We start from the raw sequence: 24,455 nt of genomic DNA, 5'->3' as shown, positions 1-24,455 counted from the left end.
TGTGCAAGTGATTACATCTATTATATGATTTTATATGGAGGGTATAGGATTAGGATGGACTGTTTATAAATGTTACAATTGTTTGTTTAAAAGTGATTTTAGTGTGCAACTCTAAGACTTATCTTTGTTACTATGTTAAACAGAGTCCTGGTGTTAGCTGCATTTGGGATGTTAGTTGCTCTTCATGGGCAGTGCCTTAATCTCAGTCGATACAATTATCTTTCTCTTTGTATTTTTATATCAATATTGTATTGTATAAGATTATCAGATTCAAAACAATGTGATAAACGAGTTCAGTCAAAACTAATCTAAAAGTAATAAAAAAGTAGTGAGAATATATTACTTTAAATGTGTAACGTAATGGATTATGATACTACCTTCAAATTTTACCATGAAATTTGGAATCAGTAATCGACTACAATTTGTCAGTAATCTACGCAGCACTGCTTGTTGGTTGGGATTTTGCATTTCATGCATCAATTTTTAAAGCCACAATTTTTGGAAAACACTGTATTACTCATGGCATCTTTCTTTTCAGTTTGTTTTGCAGTTTGGAAAAACCATCATATGCGCACAGTGACCAACTACTTTATCGTGAACCTGTCCTTCGCAGACATCCTGGTCACAATCACATGTCTTCCTGCAAGTCTAGTGGTGGACATTACAGAAACCTGGTTCTTTGGACAGACCCTGTGCAAGATATTACCTTACTTACAGGTAAGGAAACGGATAACATATTGACTTTAATTAAGTAATTTGGCACTATATATGTTTCTTTTTTCTTTTCATAGGAAGCCCTATGTATCAGAATGAAGTTTCAAAATGTTTTGAAACTTTTGTGAATTATGACACGTTTGATTTTGCAAATCTACAACTTCTGACGCATCAGATTCTACTGCTAGAGGCTGTTTGTGCTTTTTAAGTGATTGCTTTGCTTTGCCGTCAATAAATCATGTAAACAGCTTAAGGTCTTTGAAAAATGTATTTATTTTTTGCTATTTTTTTTAATTGAGATGCACTGCACTAAATGGCATGCTTGTCAACAACATTAGATGGAACTGATGGAGTTCCTGGGGATGAATACATGCTCTTCTGGTCATTTTTAAAGGTATATTGGGAACACATTTTCTTCAACTTCTGTCTTTGAAGGACATAATGGATCGACTATAGTATTTCAGCTGACATACCCTTTACAGTTTGAAAGCTACAAGTACTGTTGTTTCTTCTGTATCCCTGATAGGCATGGTTATCTTCGCTAGTTGGATGACTGAATATTAATGAGAGTTTTGAAGTTATCAAGAATGAAGAAGCAGCTGTGAGCCATGGCTGCGGCTGCTTCAAGTGTTGACAAATGCCTGAATAAAATCAGTTGTTTCCAATCACATTCATGCCTTTTGACCCTCAAAGAGAGACATGTTTGATTGATGCCAGTATAATGTAGGATGTTTGCATCTTTCAAATGCATCCCAGACACTTAAGCTCAAACTTCTTTGAACTGACATTTAGAGTAAAGCCAGGACATCAAAAATAGCTCCACTTGAGCAGGACTAAAGTATGAAGTCTTTATTCTATAGATGTTATGCAGAAACATTCAGACATATGTTGAAGCACTTCAAAGCATATCTGTTGGAATTTGCACAGAAGACACGCATTGAAAATCAAGTGATAATCATGCCATCTGATGTCCTATTGTTTTTAAATAGGGTACTCTTCTTTTAGGAATAAAATTTCTACAATACAATCCACATTTACATTAACTGAAAATATATATAATTGAGTATCAAACCAATCCAGTCTGGGATGCTTCAGCTACATCAGTGCAATTCATGCATGCATTAATTTAGACCTCCTCATTGGTGGTGGTTGTCGCTTCAAAATTTTTCAGCCCAGATACTGCCATGATTATCGCTGATCTTACACGTTTTAGACCAGGGTTTCCCAAAAGGGGGTTCATGAGTCAATGAAAAGTTCATAGTTAGCTGCGTGTTCAGTTTCGGGTTTCCCCCGTGTTCTTTGGTTTCCTGAGTTTCTCTTGTTTGCAATGTTTCTTTGTTTAATTATTATTTTGTCATTAAACATACACCTTGCAATTAGATCCTGCTCTCCCTGCTGAGCTCACTTCACTTTACAGTAACATGTTTACTTTATTTACACATTTGCAGAATTTCCAACATTTTTGTGGACAGAAGTTCATAGCATTTCAGGAGTATTGTGCCAAAATAAAATCTTGAGGATTTAAAATGTTTAAAACTTGAGGGATTGAACGTTTGGAAGTGAAGAATTTAAGACACAAATATTAGTATTGTAACTGTAGTGTAAATAAAATTATCATAAATATAACATATATATATTTTTTATTTTATACTACATATGTAATTTACAACAGTGATATATTTTTGTCTTCAGTATTATAAGAGTTATAACAATAATAATAATAACAACAATTATTAATTAATTAATTAATTATAATTATTCACATTGATTGGGTTCATAACCTTTATCTCAACTAAAAAAGTCCAGCTACAAAAACAAAATAAAACACTTACTAATATTAGTAAAACTGTAATATTAGTGAAGATTATATTTTATCTAATGTATTTACTTACATGTGTGTGTCAGGTGTCTTGTTTATTATCTCATTAGTTCCCTCATTAGTTCCTGTATAAGTGCTTGTTGGTTTGTTCACTCTTTGTCCTGTTACTGTTATGTTTTGGATGTGTTAACCTACCTGTTGAGTTCTTATTAAACCTTTTAAGTTTTTTGGAAACCTGCTTCTCCTGCTTTCTTCTGCCTGTGGTCACATACCGTTACAGATGACAGGACCTAAAACAATGGAATGGGCTGAGCGGCAAAGATCTGATGAAGATCATCTCCTCTTCTTCCTCCAACAGAATGGAAGGCCTCTGGAAGAGTATGTTGAGGAGTTCTTGCTATATTACACCCTGGTAGGCTGGAACACTCATATGCTCAAAGCCTGTTTTTGGGAGGGACTGGATGACGAGCTGTATCAGTTCCTTTCTCTTGGTAAAAGCAGCTCTTCTTTGGTTAAATATATTAATTATGTCCTCTGGCTGAATGGTTCTGATTTTCTTATTGAGGAAATTAATGAGGACATTCCCAAACCTCAAGCCTGAGTTCAAGCCTTCCATGGACCATACCATCAGGGTTTCCACTCCAAAGTCTGTTCCCAAGTCCATCCCAGAGCCTCGTCGCAAGATGGCTGCCATCCCTAAGCCTCGTTGCAAGATGGCCACCACTCCAGAGCTTTGTCTCAAGATGGTCGCCACCACGCCTGAGCCCTCGGTAAAGATGGCCGCCACCAAAGATGAGCCCTCAGCCAAAATGGCCACCATGCCTAATTCCTCTCTAGAGCTAATGGATGACTTATGGCTGATCGACTTCTGGTCAGAACCTTTACCGGTCCCTAACCAGAGTCCAGTGATGGCTCCAGCCCCTGAGTCCACTCCAGTGTCTTCTCCAGCCCCTGAGTCCATAACCAGTGTCTTCTCCAGCCCCTGAGTTTGCTCCAGTGTCTTCACCAGCCCCTGAATCCGCTCCAGTGTCTTCTCCTGCCCCTGAGTTCACTTCTGTGTCTTCCCCAGCCCCTGAATCTGCTCCAGTGTCTTCTCCAGCCCCTGAATCCACTCCAGTATCTTCTCTAGCCCATGAGTTTGCTCCAGTGTCTTCACCAGCTCCTGAATCCGCTCCAGTGTCTTCTCCTGCCCCTGAGTTCTCTTCTGTGTCTTCTCCAGCCCCTGAATCTGCCCCAGTGTGTGCTTCAGCTTGTGACTAGAGTCCAATGATGGCTTCAGCCTGTGACCAGAGTCCAGTGATGGCTTCAGCCCCTGACCAGAGTCTAGTGACCACTCCAGTCCCCGAGTCACCTCCAGACTCCGCTCCAGTCCATGAGTCAGCTCCAGACTCTGCTCCAGTCCCTGAGTCAGCTCCAATCTCTGCTCCAGTCCCTAAGTCAGCTCCAGACTCTGCTCCAGTCCCTGAGTCCACTCCAGCTCATGAGCCCGCTCCAGTCCTTGAACTCAGCCCAGTACATGCTCCTATACCAGAGAGCATTGCAGTGTCCCTAATGGAACTAGCAATTGTGTGTGTTTGGGCCACACATACAACCGCTCCAGCCCCTGATACCTGATACTCCGGCATATACCCGTAGCCAGAGTGCCCGAGCCTGGGGTCCAGGCCGAGGCCACGGAGGCCACACCGTCATGGTGCCCCGAATGTCCTGATGCACCATGGCACCCCGAACTGCCCGATCCGCCATGGGCCCCTGAACTGTCCAATCCGCCATGGGCCCCTGAACTGTCCGATCCACCATGGGCCCCCTGAACTGCCCGATCCACCATGGCCCCCTGAACTGTTCGATCTGCCATGCCCCCCTGAATGGTCGGTACCACCCTGGAGGCATCCTACCTGTATGCACCTGCCCACGACCTCCAGGGGGAAGTAATTTTCACTGTTATTTTGTCTCCCTTTGTTCAGTTTCCCACCTTTAGTTAGTTGCCTTGGTTACTCATTTGATTAGTGTCTTCGTTTCAGGTGTGTCTTGTTATTATCTCATTAATTCCCTCATTAATTCCTGTATAAGTACTCCTTGGTTTGTTCACTCTTTGTCCTGTCACTGTTATGTTTTGGATGTGTTACCTACCTGTTGAGTTCTTATTAAACCTTTTGAGTTTGTTGGAAACCTGCTTCTCCTGCTTTCTTCTGCCTGTGGTCACATACCGTTACACATGTCAGGCAACCACTAACTGATATCAGAGTACTGTGAACATGCAAATGTGTCATTAAATTATTGAAATATTAACTTAAATTCTCTATCAACTAATTATTTCAGGGCTAAATTTTGAGGAAAAAACAATCTTTGGGTCATGCCTGTTCCGCACAACCTTTTTATAAAGCCCCGATATTGTCGCCACAAATTAATAAATTGTTCATGCTTTTTATTAATTTGCTCTGTTTTAGGAAAACCAGAGTCACCATACCTTATTTAAAAAATCCATTGCTAATATTTGCCGATATTAGCCGATATTAGTTCTGTTTAATTTCTATCAAAGATGATGTCATCAAGAAAATGTATGGATAATACATGAGACTAAAAGGATGGAAAGTATGGAAGCCCGTTTCCGCCACTAAAAAAAAAAAAAAAAAAAAAAAAAAAAAACTCCACTAAAAAAAAAAAGCCACTAAAAAAAAAAAAGATGAATTGCGACATTTTATCTCAGAATTCTGACTTTTTAACTCACAATTGCGAGTTTATATCTCACATTTGCGAGTTATAAAGTCAGAATTCTGAGATATAAAGTCGCAATTGCGTGATATAAAGTCAGAATTGCGAGATATAAAGTTGCAATTGCGAGTTATTAAGTCAGAATTCTGAGATATAAAGTCGCAATTGCGTGATAAAAAGTCAGAATTCTGAGATATAAAGTCGCAATTGCGTGATATAAAGTCAGAATTCTGAGATATAAAGTCGCAATTGCGTGATAAAAAGTCAGAATTCTGAGATATAAAGTCGCAATTGCGAGTTATAAAGTCAGAATTCTGAGATATAAAGTCGCAATTGCGTGATAAAAAGTCAGAATTCTGAGATATAAAGTCGCAATTGCGTGATAAAAAGTCAGAATTCTGAGATATAAAGTCGCAATTGCGTGATAAAAAGTCAGAATTCTGAGATATAAAGTCGCAATTGCGTGATAAAAAGTCAGAATTCTGACTTTTTCTCACTACTGTGAAACGTTATTTCTCACAGTTCTTACTTTGCTTGCGTTTCCTTTCATTGCGACTGACCATCAGGATTACTGCTTTGTTATTATTATACATTAAATAAACCATCAGGATTGCTGCTTTGTTATTATTATACATAAAATAGAGGACATCATAAAGGATTATTTTTAGCGCCGATTTACCAATAAAGAAATATTGATTTTACTGGAGGAGACACATAAAGATTAGTCTCCGGACATATGCATTATGCAGGAATATGCATATAGAATGTTTCCACGGTAAACCTTGTACACAGCGTTTCAAGGAGAAAAAACAGCTTTTACTGCCATCTAGTGGGCTTAATACTAAAACAACCAATACCTATCATGTTTCATTAACTTTGCAACTCAAGGGTAGAATCATGCAATTCTGCAAATTACAGTCGAGGTATTTGGGCAATAAAAGTTGTTTTTAACAGAATGGATACACTAATGAATTTTACACAATAATAACAATATAATAATAACGGAGGCGCAATAAATCAGACAAAGCTGAAGTGGCACATTTTATACACCAACAGCTTCAGACTTCACGGCAGCACGGCTATCGTTTGATGCACTGTTACAAACAGAGATACTGACCATCAGTTAATTGCGAGAAAAAAAGTCAGAATTCTGACTTTTTATCACGCAATTGCGACTTTATATCTCAGAATTCTGACTTTTTATCACGCAATTGCGACTTTTTATCTCAGAATTCTGACTTTATATCACGCAATTGCGACTTTACATCTCAGAATTCTGACTTTTTATCACGCAATTGCGACTTTATATCTCAGAATTCTGACTTTATCACGCAATTGCGACTTTATATCTCAGAATTCTGACTTTATAACTCGCAATTGCGACTTTATATCTCGCAATTCTGACTTTATAACTCGCAATTGCGACTTTATATCTCGCAATTCTGACTTTATAACTCGCAATTGCGACTTTATATCTCAGAATTCTGACTTTATATCACGCAATTGCGACTTTACATCTCAGAATTCTGACTTTTTATCACGCAATTGCGACTTTATATCTCAGAATTCTGACTTTATCACGCAATTGCGACTTTATATCTCAGAATTCTGACTTTATAACTCGCAATTGCGACTTTATATCTCGCAATTCTGACTTTATAACTCGCAATTGCGACTTTATATCTCGCAATTCTGACTTTATAACTCGCAATTGCGACTTTATATCTCAGAATTCTGACTTTATCACGCAATTGCGACTTTATATCTCAGAATTCTGACTTTATAACTCGCAATTGCGACTTTATATCTCGCAATTCTGACTTTATAACTCGCAATTGCGACTTTATATCTCGCAATTCTGACTTTATAACTCGCAATTGCGACTTTATATCTCAGAATTCTGACTTTATATCACGCAATTGCGACTTTATATCTCAGAATTCTGACTTTATAACTCGCAATTCTGAGATAAAAAGTAGCAATTAATCTTTTTTTTTTTTTTTTAGTGGCTTTTTTTTTTTTTTTTTTTTTAAGTGGCGTTTTTTTGTTTGTTTTTTTAGTGGCGGAAACGGGCTTCCATAGGAAAGTGATATTGAGGACATAGGAAAAAACTATCCATTAATTACCTAATTAACTAAAATTTCAATTAGTGAAAGGGACATGAAGAAACGATTGCAATATTTCTGGGAAGTTTTGAAGAAAATTCATCCCCATAAGTTCCCGTAATCATGGTATTTTTATAAAATAATATTTTATCTAGTATAACATTATCATATGAACTAGAAAATGACAGTGTACAGCATAGCAGGAATTACTTTTTACATGTTAATATTACTCAGTACTTAAATGTATAATTACACTGTAACAAGGAAACCTTAAAATAATGTGTAACTGGTCTTTGTCTGGTCATAATTCTTGTTTCACACTGTGGTTGTGGGTCTCCATCTCCTGTCTATTGCCTTCTAGACGATCTCTGTGTCAGTATCGGTTCTGACTCTGAGCTGCATTGCCCAGGATCGCTGGTATGCTATCTGCCACCCACTGAAGTTCAAGAGTACTGCCAAAAGGGCCCGCAAGAGTATCATTCTGATCTGGCTGGTTTCCTGTGTGATCATGATTCCACAAGCCATAGTCATGGAATGCAGCAGTCTGCTGCCAGAACTTACCAACAAAACCAGCCTGTTCACCGTGTGTGATGAACAGTGGGCAGGTAAGAGATCTTTTTGCTACTTCAGTTTCCTATCAAGGCACAGTAGGACTATATACCATTTTAGACAGGCCATTTATTTTTGCTGTGGGAGCACAGAGAGATAGTAAGGTTCAATCGAGTATTGACAACAACCTAAAGAACATAGTTTATGGCTGTTTTTTGGCTAAATTGTGTTCTCTTAACAGTGTTCAATTAACCCTCTGGAATTTGAAGCATTTTTAAAGTGCCCCTATCAGGGTTCGAATAGATACCGTAAAATGAAATTGAAGGACTTTCAACGACTTTTCCAGCACTACTTTTTTGGTTTTCAAGGGTTTCTGCATTAACATATTCCTGCTAATATCCACATTTTTAAACAGGAGGTTTAATAATAAAGTTATGAATAGGATTTTTTTTATTATTATATTACATATAAATTTATTAGTAAAAAGGAAACAACTGCACACTCACTGATTTAATATACCAACGTCTCTGTTCGTAGCCTTTGTCAAGGTATAGTTTAACAAGAAAGGAGAATAGTTTACATTGTTTACCAAATTCTGGTAAACTGAGGTGAAATTATATTTATATTATGAGAAAACGAAAGTGTTTTTTGACCTTGCATGCATGTAAACCTGTTGTAAGAGACTCCCAAAACAATATTAGGAACCTTAAAAAAGGTATAATAGGGGCACTTTAACATGCCCTGACATTTGTGCTTATTTCAGTCAACACATTGCTTGGAAGCTGCAGAACCCCTGCTGAATGTTCTGAAACAAACAAACAGCTCAGATTTACACCACTGACCTGAGCGGTGTACATAAATGCTGAGCGCCCGAACGGGGCATAAAATATTAAGCCTCTCCAGTTCCACAGATTGAAAAGTCAGAGAACAGAAAGCCTGAACCACAGAGCATGGTACTGAGGAAGGCACCTTTGAGACATAATCTGACCTAGGATGAAGAATAGCTTTGACTCCAGCAGGATCAAATTCCAAGCATGAGGAAGGACAGGGCCTGCAAATCCCCTACTCTTTTTTAGCAAAGTGTTAGCCAAGAGAAAAATCACCTTTAGAAAAAGAACTTTCTCAGAGGCTGACTCCAGTGGCTCAGAAGGCACCATAGAGAAACTTTCTAGGTCCCAAGATGGAAACCTCAAACGAAGATGTCTCACTCCCAGCAGGATGCGAGATACCAAAGGATGCCTCCCCAGAGATGCACTGTCATTGGGTATGTGGCTAACAGAAATGGCTGTCACATACACTTTAATCGTAGATGGGGTTAACCCAGCAGAACCAGCTGTCTTGCAAGTACTCCATCAGGAGGGCAGTTAACCGGTTCTAAGTGGCACTCTCTGCACCACAAGGAAAAATTGTGGCCACTGCCTGAGACAGAAGATCCTTCTGAATGGGAATCTCCCAAGGAGGGTCGTCCAGTAGAGATATAAGGTCTGAAAACGTCTTGGGTTACGTCTGTAACCCTGGTTCCCTGAATAGGGAACGAGACACTGTGTCGCTTAGCCATACTCCCTGCACGCCTGTGAGTGTCTTGCTTTAGCCAAATTAGAAGCTGCCGTTCTTTGTTCTCAGGAGTGTTTTATAGTTTCCTGGTCCGTGACGTCACCCACTCTGACGTCCCATCACCCTATTGGTTTGATTTCACAAGTTCTTCATGACGCAAACACGCAGAGGCGTTCACAATGCGTTCGACGCAGTGTCTCGTTCCCTATTCAGGGAACCAGGGTTACAGACGTAACCCGAGACGTTCCCTTTCATGGGAACATCGACGCTGCATCGAACACATTGGGAACCCTATCCCAACTATGCCATAGCACCAAGTGCCTGTCTGTTATCTTCGAGACGAGAGCACCGAGGACCCCGGAGTGGAGCCCAAATCAAGGTTATAAAACCTAATGAAGGTATGCTGAGAGGACCACCCAGCCGCATCACATATCTCATTGAGGGAAATCAAAGCCTTTGAGGAAGCCATACCCCTAGTTGAGTGTGCCCGGACAGCCAAAGGTGAAGGCTTTATGAAAGGTGATGACTCATAAGCAAAAGAGATGGCCTCGACCACCCACTTGCTCATTATTCCTGATCCAGATTAGTAAAAGGAGGAGGACAAAAGGCCTGCAGTACACTCGGTCCTGGGATGTTGGTGGGGACCTTGGGTATATAACCAGGTCTAGGATGAAGGAAAGCCCTGAACATACCAGGTGCAAATTCCAAACATGAGGGTGCAACTGAAAGTGCTTGAAGATCTCCAATTCTTTTGAGAGATGAAATTGCCAACAGGAGGACAGTTTTAAGAGAGAGGAATCTCCCAGACACCTCCTCTAATGGTTCAAAGGGAGCCTCAGCTAACCCTTCCAACACAATAGCCAAGTTCCAGGCCAGAGTTTTGTACGCACAGAAGGTCTCAGCCTCTGGGTACCACAGAGAAAGCGTATAAATAGGGGGTCTCTTCCCCCAGAAGAGTCCCCCACCGCAGCATGATAAGTGTAAATAGCCGCTATATAAACCTTCAAGGTAGAAGTGGTAGAAGTTTATACTTGGAGGAATTGCAGCACAAGACTGATAGAAGAGTGGAACAGGTCCAGCTGACGTTGTCTACAGCAAGTAGAAAATAACTTCCATTTATATGCGTATAGCTTTCTTGTGGAAGGAGCTCTGGAGTGGAGTATGGTCTCGACAACCTCAGTTGGGAGACCGGATTCTATGAGCCTTGCCCCCTCGGAGCCCAGGCCCAAAGTTTCCACAACTCCAGGCGGTGGTGAATTATCATGCCACCCGCTTGAGACAGAAGGTCCTGTCTGATGGGGATCTCCATGGGGGAGCCATCTAGAAGAGACACTATGTCTGCAAATCAAACTGGGGTCCGCCAGAACTGCCCCCACATTTTGATGCCCTGGGATAAGAGCTGCTCTCAGGGAGAGGGGCTTCCCCTGGGCCCACAGTAGGATCCGATGGGCTAATCATCTGCACAACTGGCGAGACCTCAGACCCCCCTGATGGTTGATATAAGAGACCACCGACATGTTGTCTGTGCGAACCAACACATGGTGGCCCCTAGGTCTGGGAGGAAGTATTTGAGTGCTCGATATATCGCCATCATTTCCAGCCGATTATGTGCCAGGAAAGTAGATGGTCCTCCCAAAGACCCTGAGCCGAGCAACCACTCATGATCGCCCCCCAGCCTGTGAGGGAAACATCCGTTGTTAGCATTACACGACAACAAGGAGCCCCCAACACAGGTCCCTGGGACAGGAACCAAGGCTTCTTCCACATGAATAAGGCACAAAGGCATTGCCGCGTGACCTTCATCATGAGAAAATGATTTCCCCTCAGAGAAAACCCCTTGGTCCTGAGCCACCACTGTAAGGGTCTCATGTGCAGCAGGCCAAAAGGTATCACGTTGCCATCAAACCCAACAGTCTCTGAAACTGTTTTACAGTGCGTGACCGGCCTAATTTCACCCCATTCATGGCTGAGAGAATGAAATTCACCAGAGCAGGAGACAGACGTGCCTGCATCGTGATGGAATCCCAGACTACCCCTAGATAGTTGGTAGTTTGAGCTGGAAGAAGCACACTTCTTGGCATTAAATCTCAGCCCTAACCTTTTCATGTGAGACAGAACAACATCTCGATGTTGGACTGCCATGTGCTCAAATTGAGCTAAAAATCAACCAATCATTGATATAATTCAACACGAGAATGCCCTGGAGTCTCAGAGGAGCCAGAGCTGCATCCACGCATTTTGTGAAGGTGCGGGGTGAAAGGCAGAAAGGAAGAAACCCTGTATTGATAAGCTTCGCCCCCGAAAGCAAATCTGAGGAAACTTCTGTGCTGAGGATGGATGGATACATGAAAGTACCCTCCAACCCTCTTTGGAACAAAGTACAGGCTGTAAAACCCTGACAGCTTGCTGGGAGGAGAAAACCTTCTATAGCTCCTTTTTGCAAGAGCGCCAGAACTACCTGTTCCAATACCAGAGACTGCAAGGGGTCCACCACCATAGGGAAGTCCCCGTTGAACTGGGGCGGGTGAGACCCGAATTCTGTAACCCTTTTCTATTGTGAGCAGTACCCAGCGCCCTGAAGCAGTGAACCGGCAGGGAACAATCGAATCAAATGTCGACCGGCCCTCCTCAGAGGGTTGGTGGAGACCGCTGCACCCTGAAGCAGAGCGGATACCATGTAGTGTGGTAACGGACCCTCTTCGCAGGGGGCTACCCTCGAATGTCCCACGCCACTGGCGTCAGGACCTCTTCGAAGCCTTCTTGGTGATAATAACTGTCCGCAGATCTGTCTTACCCCACAAAGACTTCAGCTGTGTCACCTGTCCCTGTCCCCATGCTTTCTGCGGGGGAGCACGGGTGGCGACACTTTTTTTTCTTTTTTTTTTGTGGATGAATGGTCAGACCAGTGCCCTGAAACGGCGAACCGGCAGGGAACAACTGAACTGACCGCTCTACGACCCTCCTCTTCTTGGAGGATCACTGGAAACCACTGCACCCTGAAGCACACAAGGTGGCAGGGTTGGCAGACCGGCCTCCTTTCTTTTCTTTTAAATATATAGATATCTATATATTAAATATATATATATATATATATATATATATATATATATATGCGAATATATATCTTACTGAATATTTCAATAAACAAAATAATCATGGCTTTCAAACACAACTGGTTTGTTTTTGATGTTAGAATAATAAATGTGTGATTTTGAAACACGGTATGTGTGTGAGGTGGCGAGTCCTCAGATCGATATCACAATATCCACCTCCTCAGAGCTGGACATGTGAAGTACTGGTGCCTCAACCTGGGGGAAGAAACCGCAGAGCGTGCTTCCACCTGGGAAAATGGCACTGAACCTGGCAGGTAAGGGCAGAGAAAGGGCAGCGCCCGTCTCTAACCCCTCTGCCAGATTCATCTGCGAACCCCATGATCTGAGCTGCCGCTCTGCCTCGGCAGAAGTGGGACCCGACCACGAGGAACACGAGCCGCGGCGCCCTCCTCAAAGAGTGTCCAGCGGGAGTGGAGAGGTTTTATATTAAACTTATCACAATGCTCGCAAACAACCCCCTCGAGGGCTGCTTAGGCATGCTCTGCTCCCATTACAAACAACACAGAGCTTGTGTGTATCCCCACCCGTGAAGTAATGAGGATAGGGAGAAGCACACGGTCTGATGCTGTTTGCTCGCCATCACAGTGTCTTTTATATACATATATATGTGGTGTGACACTGATACTCTTGTTCTCAAACAAAAGAGATCGTTTCTGTATATGTAATTGACAGACAGCACCAAATAAGACACACGATAACACAGAGCGCTTGCTGAAGACACAGAAGCTGGCGTTCTTTGTTCTCAGGAGTGCTTTATAGTTTGCTGGTCCGTCCCGTCACCCTATTGGTTCGATTTCACAAGTGCTTCATGACGCAATCACGCAGAGGCGTTCCCAATGCGTTCGTCACAGCGTCGATGTACCCATGAAATTTTTACAAACAACAATAAATAAGACAAATAACACAAATAGCGCTTCCTGAAGACAAAGAAGCTGATGACATCTAATGCAGGCATCATTTTATAGTCATAATGGCACATCATTTCATGTCATGTGACTGCCGTTGACCAAACGAATTGCCATGATTATACACATGCTTCAGAGACTGGTCACGCGGAAGCGTTAAAGTAGTAGTATTATTAGAATAAAGTCTTGAATATAAAAAGTATGTGGTGTGCAACACAGTGTGACTTGTTCAGTGATTCCAGGTAACAGTCCAATCTAAATCCCCCTTTGAGTCTAATTATTAGTTATACTTTGTATTCATATAGTTTGTGATGAGTTTTGAACATGCTGCGAAACCATCACATCCTCTTTTATGTTTTAGATTTAGTCACATCAGCTCAACATACTGTTATGAATAATGAACGCCTCATACTGGCAGTTGTTTGTGAATTTTTCAGTAACTTTTCAGTAAATTCTCCTTTCAGTTTTATAAACTGAAATCTGTCAAAAGCATAAGCCCAAAGGCACATTTTTTCCTCCCTTTTTCTCCTAGTTTCTGTACCATCTTTAACTGTGTGTTGCTACAGTCAAAATGAATCAGACTGTATGGATTCAAACATTTATAGTGCTGTGCCGCATATTCCCTTAAAAAGATTAAATCTGTCTTCATTGATCGTTGCCTTGCTGAGCAAAAAGACACCATGTCAGATGAAAAGACATCAAAGGCAGAGTGCGGCCCCCTGATGAGAGACGTGGGCCGTCCCCCTGATGAGTTCTCACAATGGCCCCCAATGAGTCAGTTATCCAGCAATGACAGCAGCCTGTATGAGGAGGTGAGGGCCCGTGAGATGAGTATTGGGTCAAACAGTAATCTCCTTTGTGGCAGACAATTTGTTGGATGAGAAAATAACATTAAATCACCCTTTTCCAATATCGAACAAACAGAATCTCACAGCACCAAGTCAGGATGTCATTGCAAGGATCGCTGTTACACAACAAAGGAAATGAGGTATAAATTCAGCTTACTAAATAGATACATTTTAAATGGGAATAGAATTAATAAAGGACAGTTCACTCAAAAATGAAAATTGTGTCATAATTTACTCATCAGATTTTGGTTAATCTTCAAAAGACAAATTAAGATATTTTAAAAGCAGCAGCTTGCTGCTTTGTGATACAATGTAAATATCAACAAAAAGTATTTTAGCGTTAAATGCTGTTTACACTAAGTGAAAATAGTAGGGCTGTCAATCGATTAAAAATTTTAATCTAATTAATTACATACTCTGTGATTAATTAATCTAAATTAATCACATACATAATTTTTGCTGTGAAAGTATTAAATATTTCAATTCAAATGAATCAATGCAAGTTTTTTCCTGGGTCAAAAATGGTCTTCGATGGTGACAGACATGGTCATCCACACAAACAGTAAAAAGTGCCCTACCCACATGATCTGCGAGCCCGATACTGACAATAAAGTACCCGTCACTCTCACTGTAATTCTTTTTTGCCCTCTTTGAAAAAAAAAAAAGTGATTTTATAGCTTTGTAAGAGAAGATTCTTTTTTGCTAAACCTGAAAAGTGTTAAAAAGTAGCATTTAGAAGTTATATTAACTAATAATATAATTTTCTACCATATACAATTGAATGCACCTAGCTATCAACAACTTGCTTTGTTCTGGTTTCACCTCACTCCAGACTAAATGAACTGATTTTATAGGTAGGCCTAATTTACTACACATTGTCATTTAAATAACCTGAAAATATTGTGGATTATTAAGGCTAATTTTACTAACCACTCTTGCTAAATGGGGTAAGCACACTTATGTTCTCATTTCAGAGTTGTTCGAGTAAATGATTCATTATAGACTGTGTGGACAGATCAGTTGTTGTCATGATTCATTAAACTGAATCTGTTCAAATGAGTCATTAGGTCGCGAATTGAACATTAGCGGACGTTGACGCGTTGCGTGCGAATCACGACTGTTATTAGGACATTGTGTATTGTAGTAAACAGTATTCAATAATAACAACATATTCAGTGTATATGATTATATTTATTAAAATCATAAATGGATGTTGCCTTATCCCTAAAGCTCATCCATACACCTACCCATAATCTTACCCAATAAACACTTTATTTTCACTATTAAACACCAGTTTATTTCCACTTTTCAATATTTTCTTAATCTTTATTTAAAACAAATGCCTCTCTGAGCTGATATGTAATGGGAAAAGGGAGAAGAATGAGTTCAGTAAAGCTCTGGTCGGTTGCGTCAAAAGCAAATGCCAACTTTTTACAAGCACACTCATGTGGGGTTTAACTTTTAAGTTAAAGGGATAGTTCACCCAAAAATGAAAATTTGACGTTTATCTGCTTACCCCCAGTGCATCCAAGATGTAGGTGACTTTGTTTCCTCAGTAGAACACAAATTATGATTTTTAACTCCAACCGTCGCCGTCTGTCAGTCAAATAATGCTAGTGGATGGGAACTTCTGCTATAAGAGTAAATAAAACTTGCATAGACAAGTCCAAATTAAACCCTGCGGCTCGTGATGACACATTGATGTCCTAAGACACGAAACGATCGGTTTGTGCGATAAACCGAACAGTATTTATATCATTTTTTAACTCTAATACACCACTATGTCCAACCGCGTGCAGCACTCGTTAGTAAGGTCTGATCGCGCTCTGACAATGGCAGTGATGTCTCGCTCTCATTGAAGTATATGCGCGAGACATCACTGCCGCTGTCAGAGTGCGATCAGACCAAACGAATCGAGTGCTGAACGCAGTTGGACATAGTGGTGTATTGGAGGTAAAAAATGATAAAAATACTGTTCGGTTTCTCGCACAAACCGATCGTTTCATGTCTTAGGACATCAATGTGTCGTCACGAGCCGCAGGGTTTAATTTGGACTTGTCTATGCAAGTTTTATTTACTCTTATAGTAGAAGTTCCCATCCACTAGCATTATTTGACTGACAAACATCAACGGTTGGAGTTAAAAATCATCATTTGTGTTCTACTGAAGAAACAAAGTCACCTACACCTTGGATGCGCTGGGGGTAAGCAGATAAACATCAAATTTTCATTTTTGGATGAACTATCCCTTTAAGTTTAGTGAAAGTCAGAGTGCAGGGAAGTTTTTTTTTTTTTTTTTTTTTAATTAAATAATGTGCGGCTTCTTGCTGTGCTTAATTCATAACATTGAACAATATATATTTTCATATTAATTAAATCACTAGTTAAAACCATTGCATAAACCATTTTGAAATAAACATTTGCCTGATCAAAGATGCCAAATTTGATTTCAGTTCATTGTATATTCCTTAGGACTATAAATATGAGATTAAAGTGAAATCAAAAGTAGATCTCAGATGTCAACATCTGTGCTCTTCTGGGAACTACCAACATTAAAAGTCTCTTAAAAGAGTCTTCTCAATAATTCTCTGACTCTCCAAAGATTTTGATGCTCTGCAACTCTTTTTGGAACTGCTCTCCATAGGCCGTAATGAATCAGATCTGTCAATATGACAACCAAAGCAATTTTGGGCCTCTGTCATGTCATGCTGCTACTGCAGGTCATGGGCTTGGATTTAGCCACAGGTGTTTGAACGAATCGCTGCGCTCAGAGAAGATGTCAATCACAACAAATTCAATCAGATTTGCTAAAGGGACTTCTTGTCATTTCCTGCTAGAATACCACTTTATAACATTCTCCCTAGGGCTGCCAAACATTACTGTGATAAAACCCAACTCTGTTAAATATTATATACCTGAGCTGTCAATCTAAACAGCATGAGGTGCTTTTGAAGAAATTTGTCATTCTCCATAGGATGTTTGATGAAGTGGGAACAGTAATTTGGTGAGAATCACATTGATAAGACTGCCAAGTACACTTAACAGTTACTGCTTTCACAGCACACACAGGAAATGATTGTTTATTTTTAAATTCAGAAAAAACCCATTCTCAGAGATAATCACAGTGTCTCAAGTGTCTAACAGGCTGCTCTGTGACAATAGAGAGATGATTCAATTTTTTGTCCCCATTAAATTACTGTTTGTAATCATATGCTCTCATTTGCTGCTTTTCCTGGAAATGAGAAATGTATTTCTATGAATAATACACTTCTTCTAGCTGTCATTGGTCAAAATTGCTGAAAAAATCCCATATGTTTCATCACTTATTTTTGTGTGCGATTTTGCTGCGGTTTATATATACATTTCAAATTAATAGTGCAAAAGCATGAGCTGGAACCGAGCTTAGTTAGATCTTATGGCTTTGTTTCTTTCTGTAAAAATGATTTGTTGGTTTAACTTAAAGTAGCCTAACCTGGTTGCCTTCAACAAAAAAACTTGAGTTGATAGAAAGGAAGAGATTAATTTATTCAACAGAAACTCAACATATTATGTTATCTGAACAACGTTTGTGAACCTAAGCTGATTTGACAAAAGTTGTGATAAATCATGAAAGTATTTTTTACAGTGCAGTGGCAGACAGCACTCAGTCAACGCACTGATTTAAACTGCGTATCGTAGTGATTGACAGAGGCAGAGAAACAACATGTAGTTGTTTCGTTCTACTAAATAATGAGCCAGCAACCGATTGTGACATTTATAGCCTTGGGGTACAGGGATTTGTAGTTTTTGATGTCACTTTGAATTATAGAAGTGGCAAATTGGTGCTGGCTCTTTCGGCGGTGGACAGGGGTCAGCATGGGCACCCTGACTGGTCTGCAGCAACAAACTGAAGCACTGTGTATTCTGACACCTTTCTATCAGAACCAGAGAAGTGGCAAATTGAAATGGTTTTAATATAGGGTATAGGGCAGAAAAAAATATTGGCAATATAGCAAAATTACACTAATATAAGGTTTGTCTATAGTCTGAATTGACTTCAGCAGTTCAGAATTGATTGTTTCTTTTGGGAGACAATAACTCCATTTATCTGCACTTTTGAAAGCCTCAGGTCCCATTAATGAAATGTCCCTTTATATCAAAGGAATATGATCAAATCTCTTCTGTTCTGACTTGCATTAATGTAATTCATATATTCATATACATGAAACCCAATATGAAGGCCTTTGTAAAGTGAAATGAGTGTGTCTTTTCACATTTTCAAGCAATGAATGAAATAGTTTTAATATAGTATTAAGGAACATTATACTGAAATGAGTAAAAAAAAAAATGAAATCCATTTGAAAAGGATTAAAGGGTTAGTTCACCCAAAAATGAAAATAATGTCATTTATTACTCACCCTCATGTCGTTCCACACCCGTAAGGCCTTTGTTCATCCTCAGAACACAAATTAAGATATTTTTGATTAAATCCGATGGCTCAGTGAGGCCTGCATTCAAAGCAATGGCATTTCCTCTCTCAACATCCATAAAGGTACTAAAAACATATTTAAAACAGTTCATGTGAATTCAGTGTTTCTACCTTAATATTATAAAGTGACGAGAATATTTTTGAATATTCGATTCGTAAGGCTCCGAAGCAGTGTTTTGAAATCGGCCCATCACTATATTTTCGAAAAGTTGGTATTTTGTCAAAAATATTCTTGTCGCTTTATAATATTAACTACTGTACTCACATGAACTGTTTTAAATATGTTTTTAGTACATTAATGGATCTTGAGAGAGAAAATGTCATTGCTGTTAATGCAGGCCTCACTGAGCCATCGGATTTAATCAAAAATATCATAATTTGTGTTCTGAAAATGAATGAAGGTCTTATGGGTGTAGAACGACATGCGAGTGAATAATAAATGACAGAATTTTTATTTTTGGGTGAACAAACCCTTTAATAAGATCCAAGCCTGCTACATTCAATTTGTAGAATGTTCAAGAAAGGGGAATCAATTAAGTTCAAGTTAAGATCATGGATGCTGATTGGTCAATACAGAATTCCTGCTGAGCTAAAAATGCCCATCATGCCTAAAGACTCCCTTCTGCTTTTATTTACTGAATGTCATGTGCAACTGACTGATTCTCTTTTCTGCAGATGAAATCTACCCTAAAGTGTACCACACCTGCTTCTTTATTGTCACCTATTTTGCTCCATTATGTTTGATGGTCCTGGCATACATTCAGATCTGTCATAAACTCTGGTGTCAACAGGTACGTAAGCATTCTTGACTTGTTAACACACCATAGTTAAGCCTAACTGCATTTCAACAGTTTATAAATGACAGTATTTTCCTGTAAATTCTGGCTCTTTTCCAAAGTGTAGTGAGCTGCTTAATGTCCCTGCCTACATGGGCAGCTGCATTCTAAGGTAGCATTGTAACTGAGATGGATCTTTTCTTACTAGGTTTTGGATTTGGTAACAGTATTAACAGTTTGACAAAATGTTAGCACAAAAACATTACCCACACATTGTTCATGAAACTTTTTTTTTCTTTCTGAAACTGAGCCTTTGTCTAATGTTTTTCAAATGTTGCTACTCATTTCAGATGTTCAGAGAACTTTCAAAAGTAACATTTCTATAATGTTTGCAAAATTAAACGTTCCCTTAAAGGTACAATATGTAATAATTTTGTCCGCTAGAAGCCTATTCAAAACAAAGGCGAGGCATGGTAAAGCATGGTACTTGCAAAAAATCAAGAAAATTAGATTTAAACAATGAGACAAAACGTGTTGAGTTATATAACAACAATTCATTTTCTGTCTATAAATATATCAAAACAGTTGTTCGCTTGTCTATTAAAATGTTTAATATATTAAAGCATCTTTGGTGTTTCCATGGTTTCTACAAAATCAAACCGGAAACCGAGGGTAACGCGGGTATGACGCCATTGACAGGCGACTCCTCACACGTCCCGGAGCCTTGGTTAAAATTGCAATTTTCTCACGATTTACAAATAGTTGGAAACATTTGGGATATTGTAAGTAATCAAGTGAACAAAATATATAACACTGGCCTAGTGGTTTTTGGATATTTTACTGCAAAAATATTACATATTGCACCTTTACCACTTGCATAACCAAGAAAAAAAAAAAACTGGTCATTTTGAGTTCAGAAATAACATTATCATAACTTAATTTCAATGCTAGCAAAATATTCTTAGAATGTACACCAGTCAGGCGTAACGTTATGACCACCTTCCTAATATTGTGTTGGTCCCCTTTTGCTGCCAAAACAGCCCTGACCCGTCGAGGCATGGACTCCTCTAGACCCCTGAAGGTGTGCTGTGATATCTGACACCAAGATGTTAGCAGCAGATCCTTTAAGTCCTGTAAGTTGTGAGGTGGAGCCTCCATGGATCGGACTTGTTTGTTCAGCACATCCCGCAAACGCTCGATTGGATTGAGATCTGGGGAATTTGGAGGCCAAGTCAACACCTCAAACTCGTTGTTGTTCTCTTCAAACCATTCCTGAACCATTTTTGCTTTGTGGCAGGAGCATTATCCTGCTGAAAGAGGCCACAGCCACCAGGGAATACCGTTTCCATGAAAGGGTGTATATGGTCTCAACAATGCTTAGGTAGGTGGTACGTGTCAAAGTAACATCCACATGGATGGCAGGACCCAAGGTTTCCCAGCAGAACATTGCCCAAAGCATCACACTGCCTCCACCGGCTTGCCTTCTTCCCATAGTGCATCCTGGTGCCATGTGTTCCCCAGGTAAGCGACGCACACGCACCCGACCATCCATGTGATGTAGAAGAAAACGTGATTCATCAGACCAGGCCACCTTCTTCCATTGCTCCGTGATCCAGTTCTGATGCTCACGTGTCCACTGTTGGCTCTTTCGGCGGTGGACAGGGGTCAGCATGGGCACCCTGACTGGTCTGCAGCTATGCAGCTCCATACGCAACAAACTGTGATGAACTGTGTATTCTGACACCTTTCTATCAAAACCAGCATTAACTTCTTGAGCAGTTTGAGCTACAGTAGCTCGTCTGTTGGATCGGACCACACGGGCCAGCCTTCGCTCCCCACGTGCATCAATGAGTCTCGGCCGTCCATGACCCTGTCACCGGTTCACCACTGTTCCTTCCTTGGACACTTTTGATAGATACTGACCACTGCAGACCGGGAACACCCCCACAAGAGCTGCAGTTTTGGAGATGCTCTGAACCAGTCGTCTAGCCATCACAATCTGGTCCTTGTTAAACTCGCTCAAATCCTTAAACTTGCCCATTTTTCCTGCTTCTAACACATCAACTTTGAGGACAAAATGTTCACTTGCTGCCTAATATATCCACCCACTAACAGGTGCTGTGATGAAGAGATAATCAGTGTTATTCACTTCACCTGTCGGTGATTATAATGTCATGCCTGATCGGTGTATATTTGTTAGCTGGGTTTTTTACTGTAGCATTTTTACAGTTAAATTGACAATTTTTCACAATGTTCACAAATCTTAAGTCTTTTGTATTCAATTTTGTAAACGTGGCAATGCAGACAGAATTGCTGTGCCATGACCCATAACGTACTCTGCTTTATCCCTGAACAGATTCCTGGGACATCATCGGTGCTTCAGAGGAAGTGGAAGTCGCTGCAGTGTTCAGCCCATGCCGTGGGCTCGGGAGAATCGGTGAAGGTGAGAACCAGCACGGTCTCAGCGGAGATCAAGCAGGTGAAAGCCCGGCGGAAGACGGCACGCATGCTGATGGTGGTGCTGTTTGTGTTTGCGCTCTGTTACCTGCCTATCAGTGTTCTCAACATCATGAAGAGGTAAGAAACATGACATGTGCTCAGTGTATGTCTGTCTCTGTGTGGACTCACAACGGCTGTCAAGAACATGTCTGGGTAACAAAGTTAAAAAACAGGAGATTATATTTCGCATTTTTAGGACCATTAAGGTTTTCTTTTGCATTGTGATGTTATTCTAATGCCAATTCATGACTTTTTGAGAGGGTTTATTGTGATTCTCATTATTCTCAACTGTGATCCACATTAGATTTTATTTTTTTTAAAAATGATTTTTATATCAGCATAAATGAAAGGCACACTAACATGAGTTATAAATATCTAAGTTAAAATACTATATAAAATATTTATGGTTTGGGTCACACTTTATATTAGGTGTCTTCACTATGTACTGTACTTACATCAACAAAATAATAATAATGTTATGTACAATGGACTTATTGTTTTGAATTGGAAAACAGTTGTGTTACTATTGAGCTGGATACAGGTAAAGTTAGAACAGATTTGGTGTATGGGTAGATTTAAGGATGGGTTAAGGTGTAAGGGATGGTCAACAGTGTAATTATAGGTGTAATTACAGCTGTAATTACATTTTTTTTTTTTTTTCAAATATTAAGTACAATGAAAAACATCAGTATGTACACAATAAGTGCACTGCATCTAATGATTCATTTAAATGTTCATACATTGTAGTTAAAGACACTTAATATAAAGTGGAGCCATTGTTGGTCATGAAAAGAAAGAAAGAAAGAAAGAAAGAAAGAAAGAAAGAAAGAAAGAAAGAAAGATCCTAAAACTTCATTTTCATTATGCAAATAATTTTTCTTTTTCCTTTTAATTTTGAGGTAAAAGTTGTCCTAGGCATGTTTTTTGAGAATCACTCCTCTATACTAAATGCTGGGTTAAAAACAACCCAAGTTGGGTTGAAAATTGACAAACTCAGCGATTGGGGTGTTTTAACCAGGGGTTGGGTTAAATGTTTGCCCAAACTGCAGGGTAGTTTTATTTAACCCAACTATTGTTTAAAAATTACTATATTGCTTGATTGAAATGAACCCAAAATATGTTGGAAATTAGCATATATTGATGTGTTTAATAAATTAACATTTATTAATATTTTAATGGATAATAATTAAACAATAAACATTTATTAAATTGCTTATTAATAAATGTTCACCTTTTGATTATTATTGTTGCCTCTACTAATTATGTCTGATTTTTAATTTTAACTGCCCAGCACTTTGGGCAAACATTCAGAAAACATTCGGCCATTAAAAAAAAAAAAAAAAAAAAAAAAGCAATATTAATACAAAAATGGGTCTTATGGTAATATAATACATTGTTATGAGTAATGTGAGGCGTTCTTTAAAGGCATGAGACCGACTGCTGAGATTATATCTGTTAATTTTTTGGCCCTTTGTAGTCTGAGTTCTGTTCAAACAAAGAATCTGTAATGAATTCTCATCTCAGAAAATGAATATAGCAGTTTGAGTCTCACTGTCTTTATTTCACCCACTATAAGTATTTGTAACTATATTTTTACATGGAAGAAAGCATAAATTGTGCTTGACTATCACAACCCAAGTGTTTTCTGGGTGTTTACCAGGGCTTTGCTACTGTATGTGGTTGTCAGATGTATGGTGCGATCCAACACGAGTGAGTCAGATAATCAATATAAATAATCTGTTAATTCAAAAATAGAAATTCTCAGGAGAAAACAAATGCAAAACATACCTTAAAGCTGCAGTCTGTAACTTTTTTTTTTTTGGTTAAAAATTATCTCCAAAATAATTTTTTGAGCAAGTACATAAACAGCCACTGTTCAAAACTATCTCCACTGTTCACAACGGTAAGATTGTAATAATGTTTTCTAACAAGATCTCCGGAAAAATTTACCTTATTTTTGCCCGACGTCTGTAAACAGAAAGCAAGGAGTCCCGGCTAGTAGACTATGTATATAGGATGCTGCTGGTACCGGATCATTTATAGCCTTTTCTAAGCTGAAATAATTTGTAATATGGCGGATGTCCAGAAAGATTTCTAACAAGAGTCAAAAGCAAAAGGTACTGGTACAGGGCTTATATACACTAAATTTCTGATGTTGTTAACATTAAAAGTGCGGTAATATAAGTCTAAGTGTCCCCTGAATTCGAGCTCAAAATACCCCATGCCGTTCATTTTTGCCCCTTTAAATCCCGTGCCCACAGCTCGCGCTTGCCTTACGTCACGTCTGTAAACAGAAAGCAAGGAGTCCCGGCTAGTAGACTATGTATATAGGATGCTGCTGGTAGCGGATCATTTATAGCCTTTTCTCACAGCAGCTGAAATAATTAAATGTACTGG

General features: G+C 39.5%; 1 protein-coding gene across 1 annotated transcript in view; it reads left to right on the top strand.

The window, feature by feature from the left end:
* Positions 1 to 24,455, top strand: part of hcrtr2 (hypocretin (orexin) receptor 2) — a 49,770-nt gene that overhangs the window by 17,679 nt on the left and 7,636 nt on the right. The window contains 4 exon segments of the mRNA XM_048205911.1: positions 539 to 717; positions 7,709 to 7,952; positions 19,459 to 19,574; positions 21,916 to 22,136. Of these exon segments, the coding sequence (XP_048061868.1) occupies positions 539 to 717; positions 7,709 to 7,952; positions 19,459 to 19,574; positions 21,916 to 22,136 (760 nt within the window).

The sequence above is a fragment of the Megalobrama amblycephala genome, linkage group LG10, assembly GCF_018812025.1.
Source record: "Megalobrama amblycephala isolate DHTTF-2021 linkage group LG10, ASM1881202v1, whole genome shotgun sequence".
NCBI classification, from domain to species: domain Eukaryota; kingdom Metazoa; phylum Chordata; class Actinopteri; order Cypriniformes; family Xenocyprididae; genus Megalobrama; species Megalobrama amblycephala.
The sequence above is the reverse complement of the archived record's forward strand: the minus strand, read 5'-3'. Positions and strand labels throughout refer to the sequence as shown.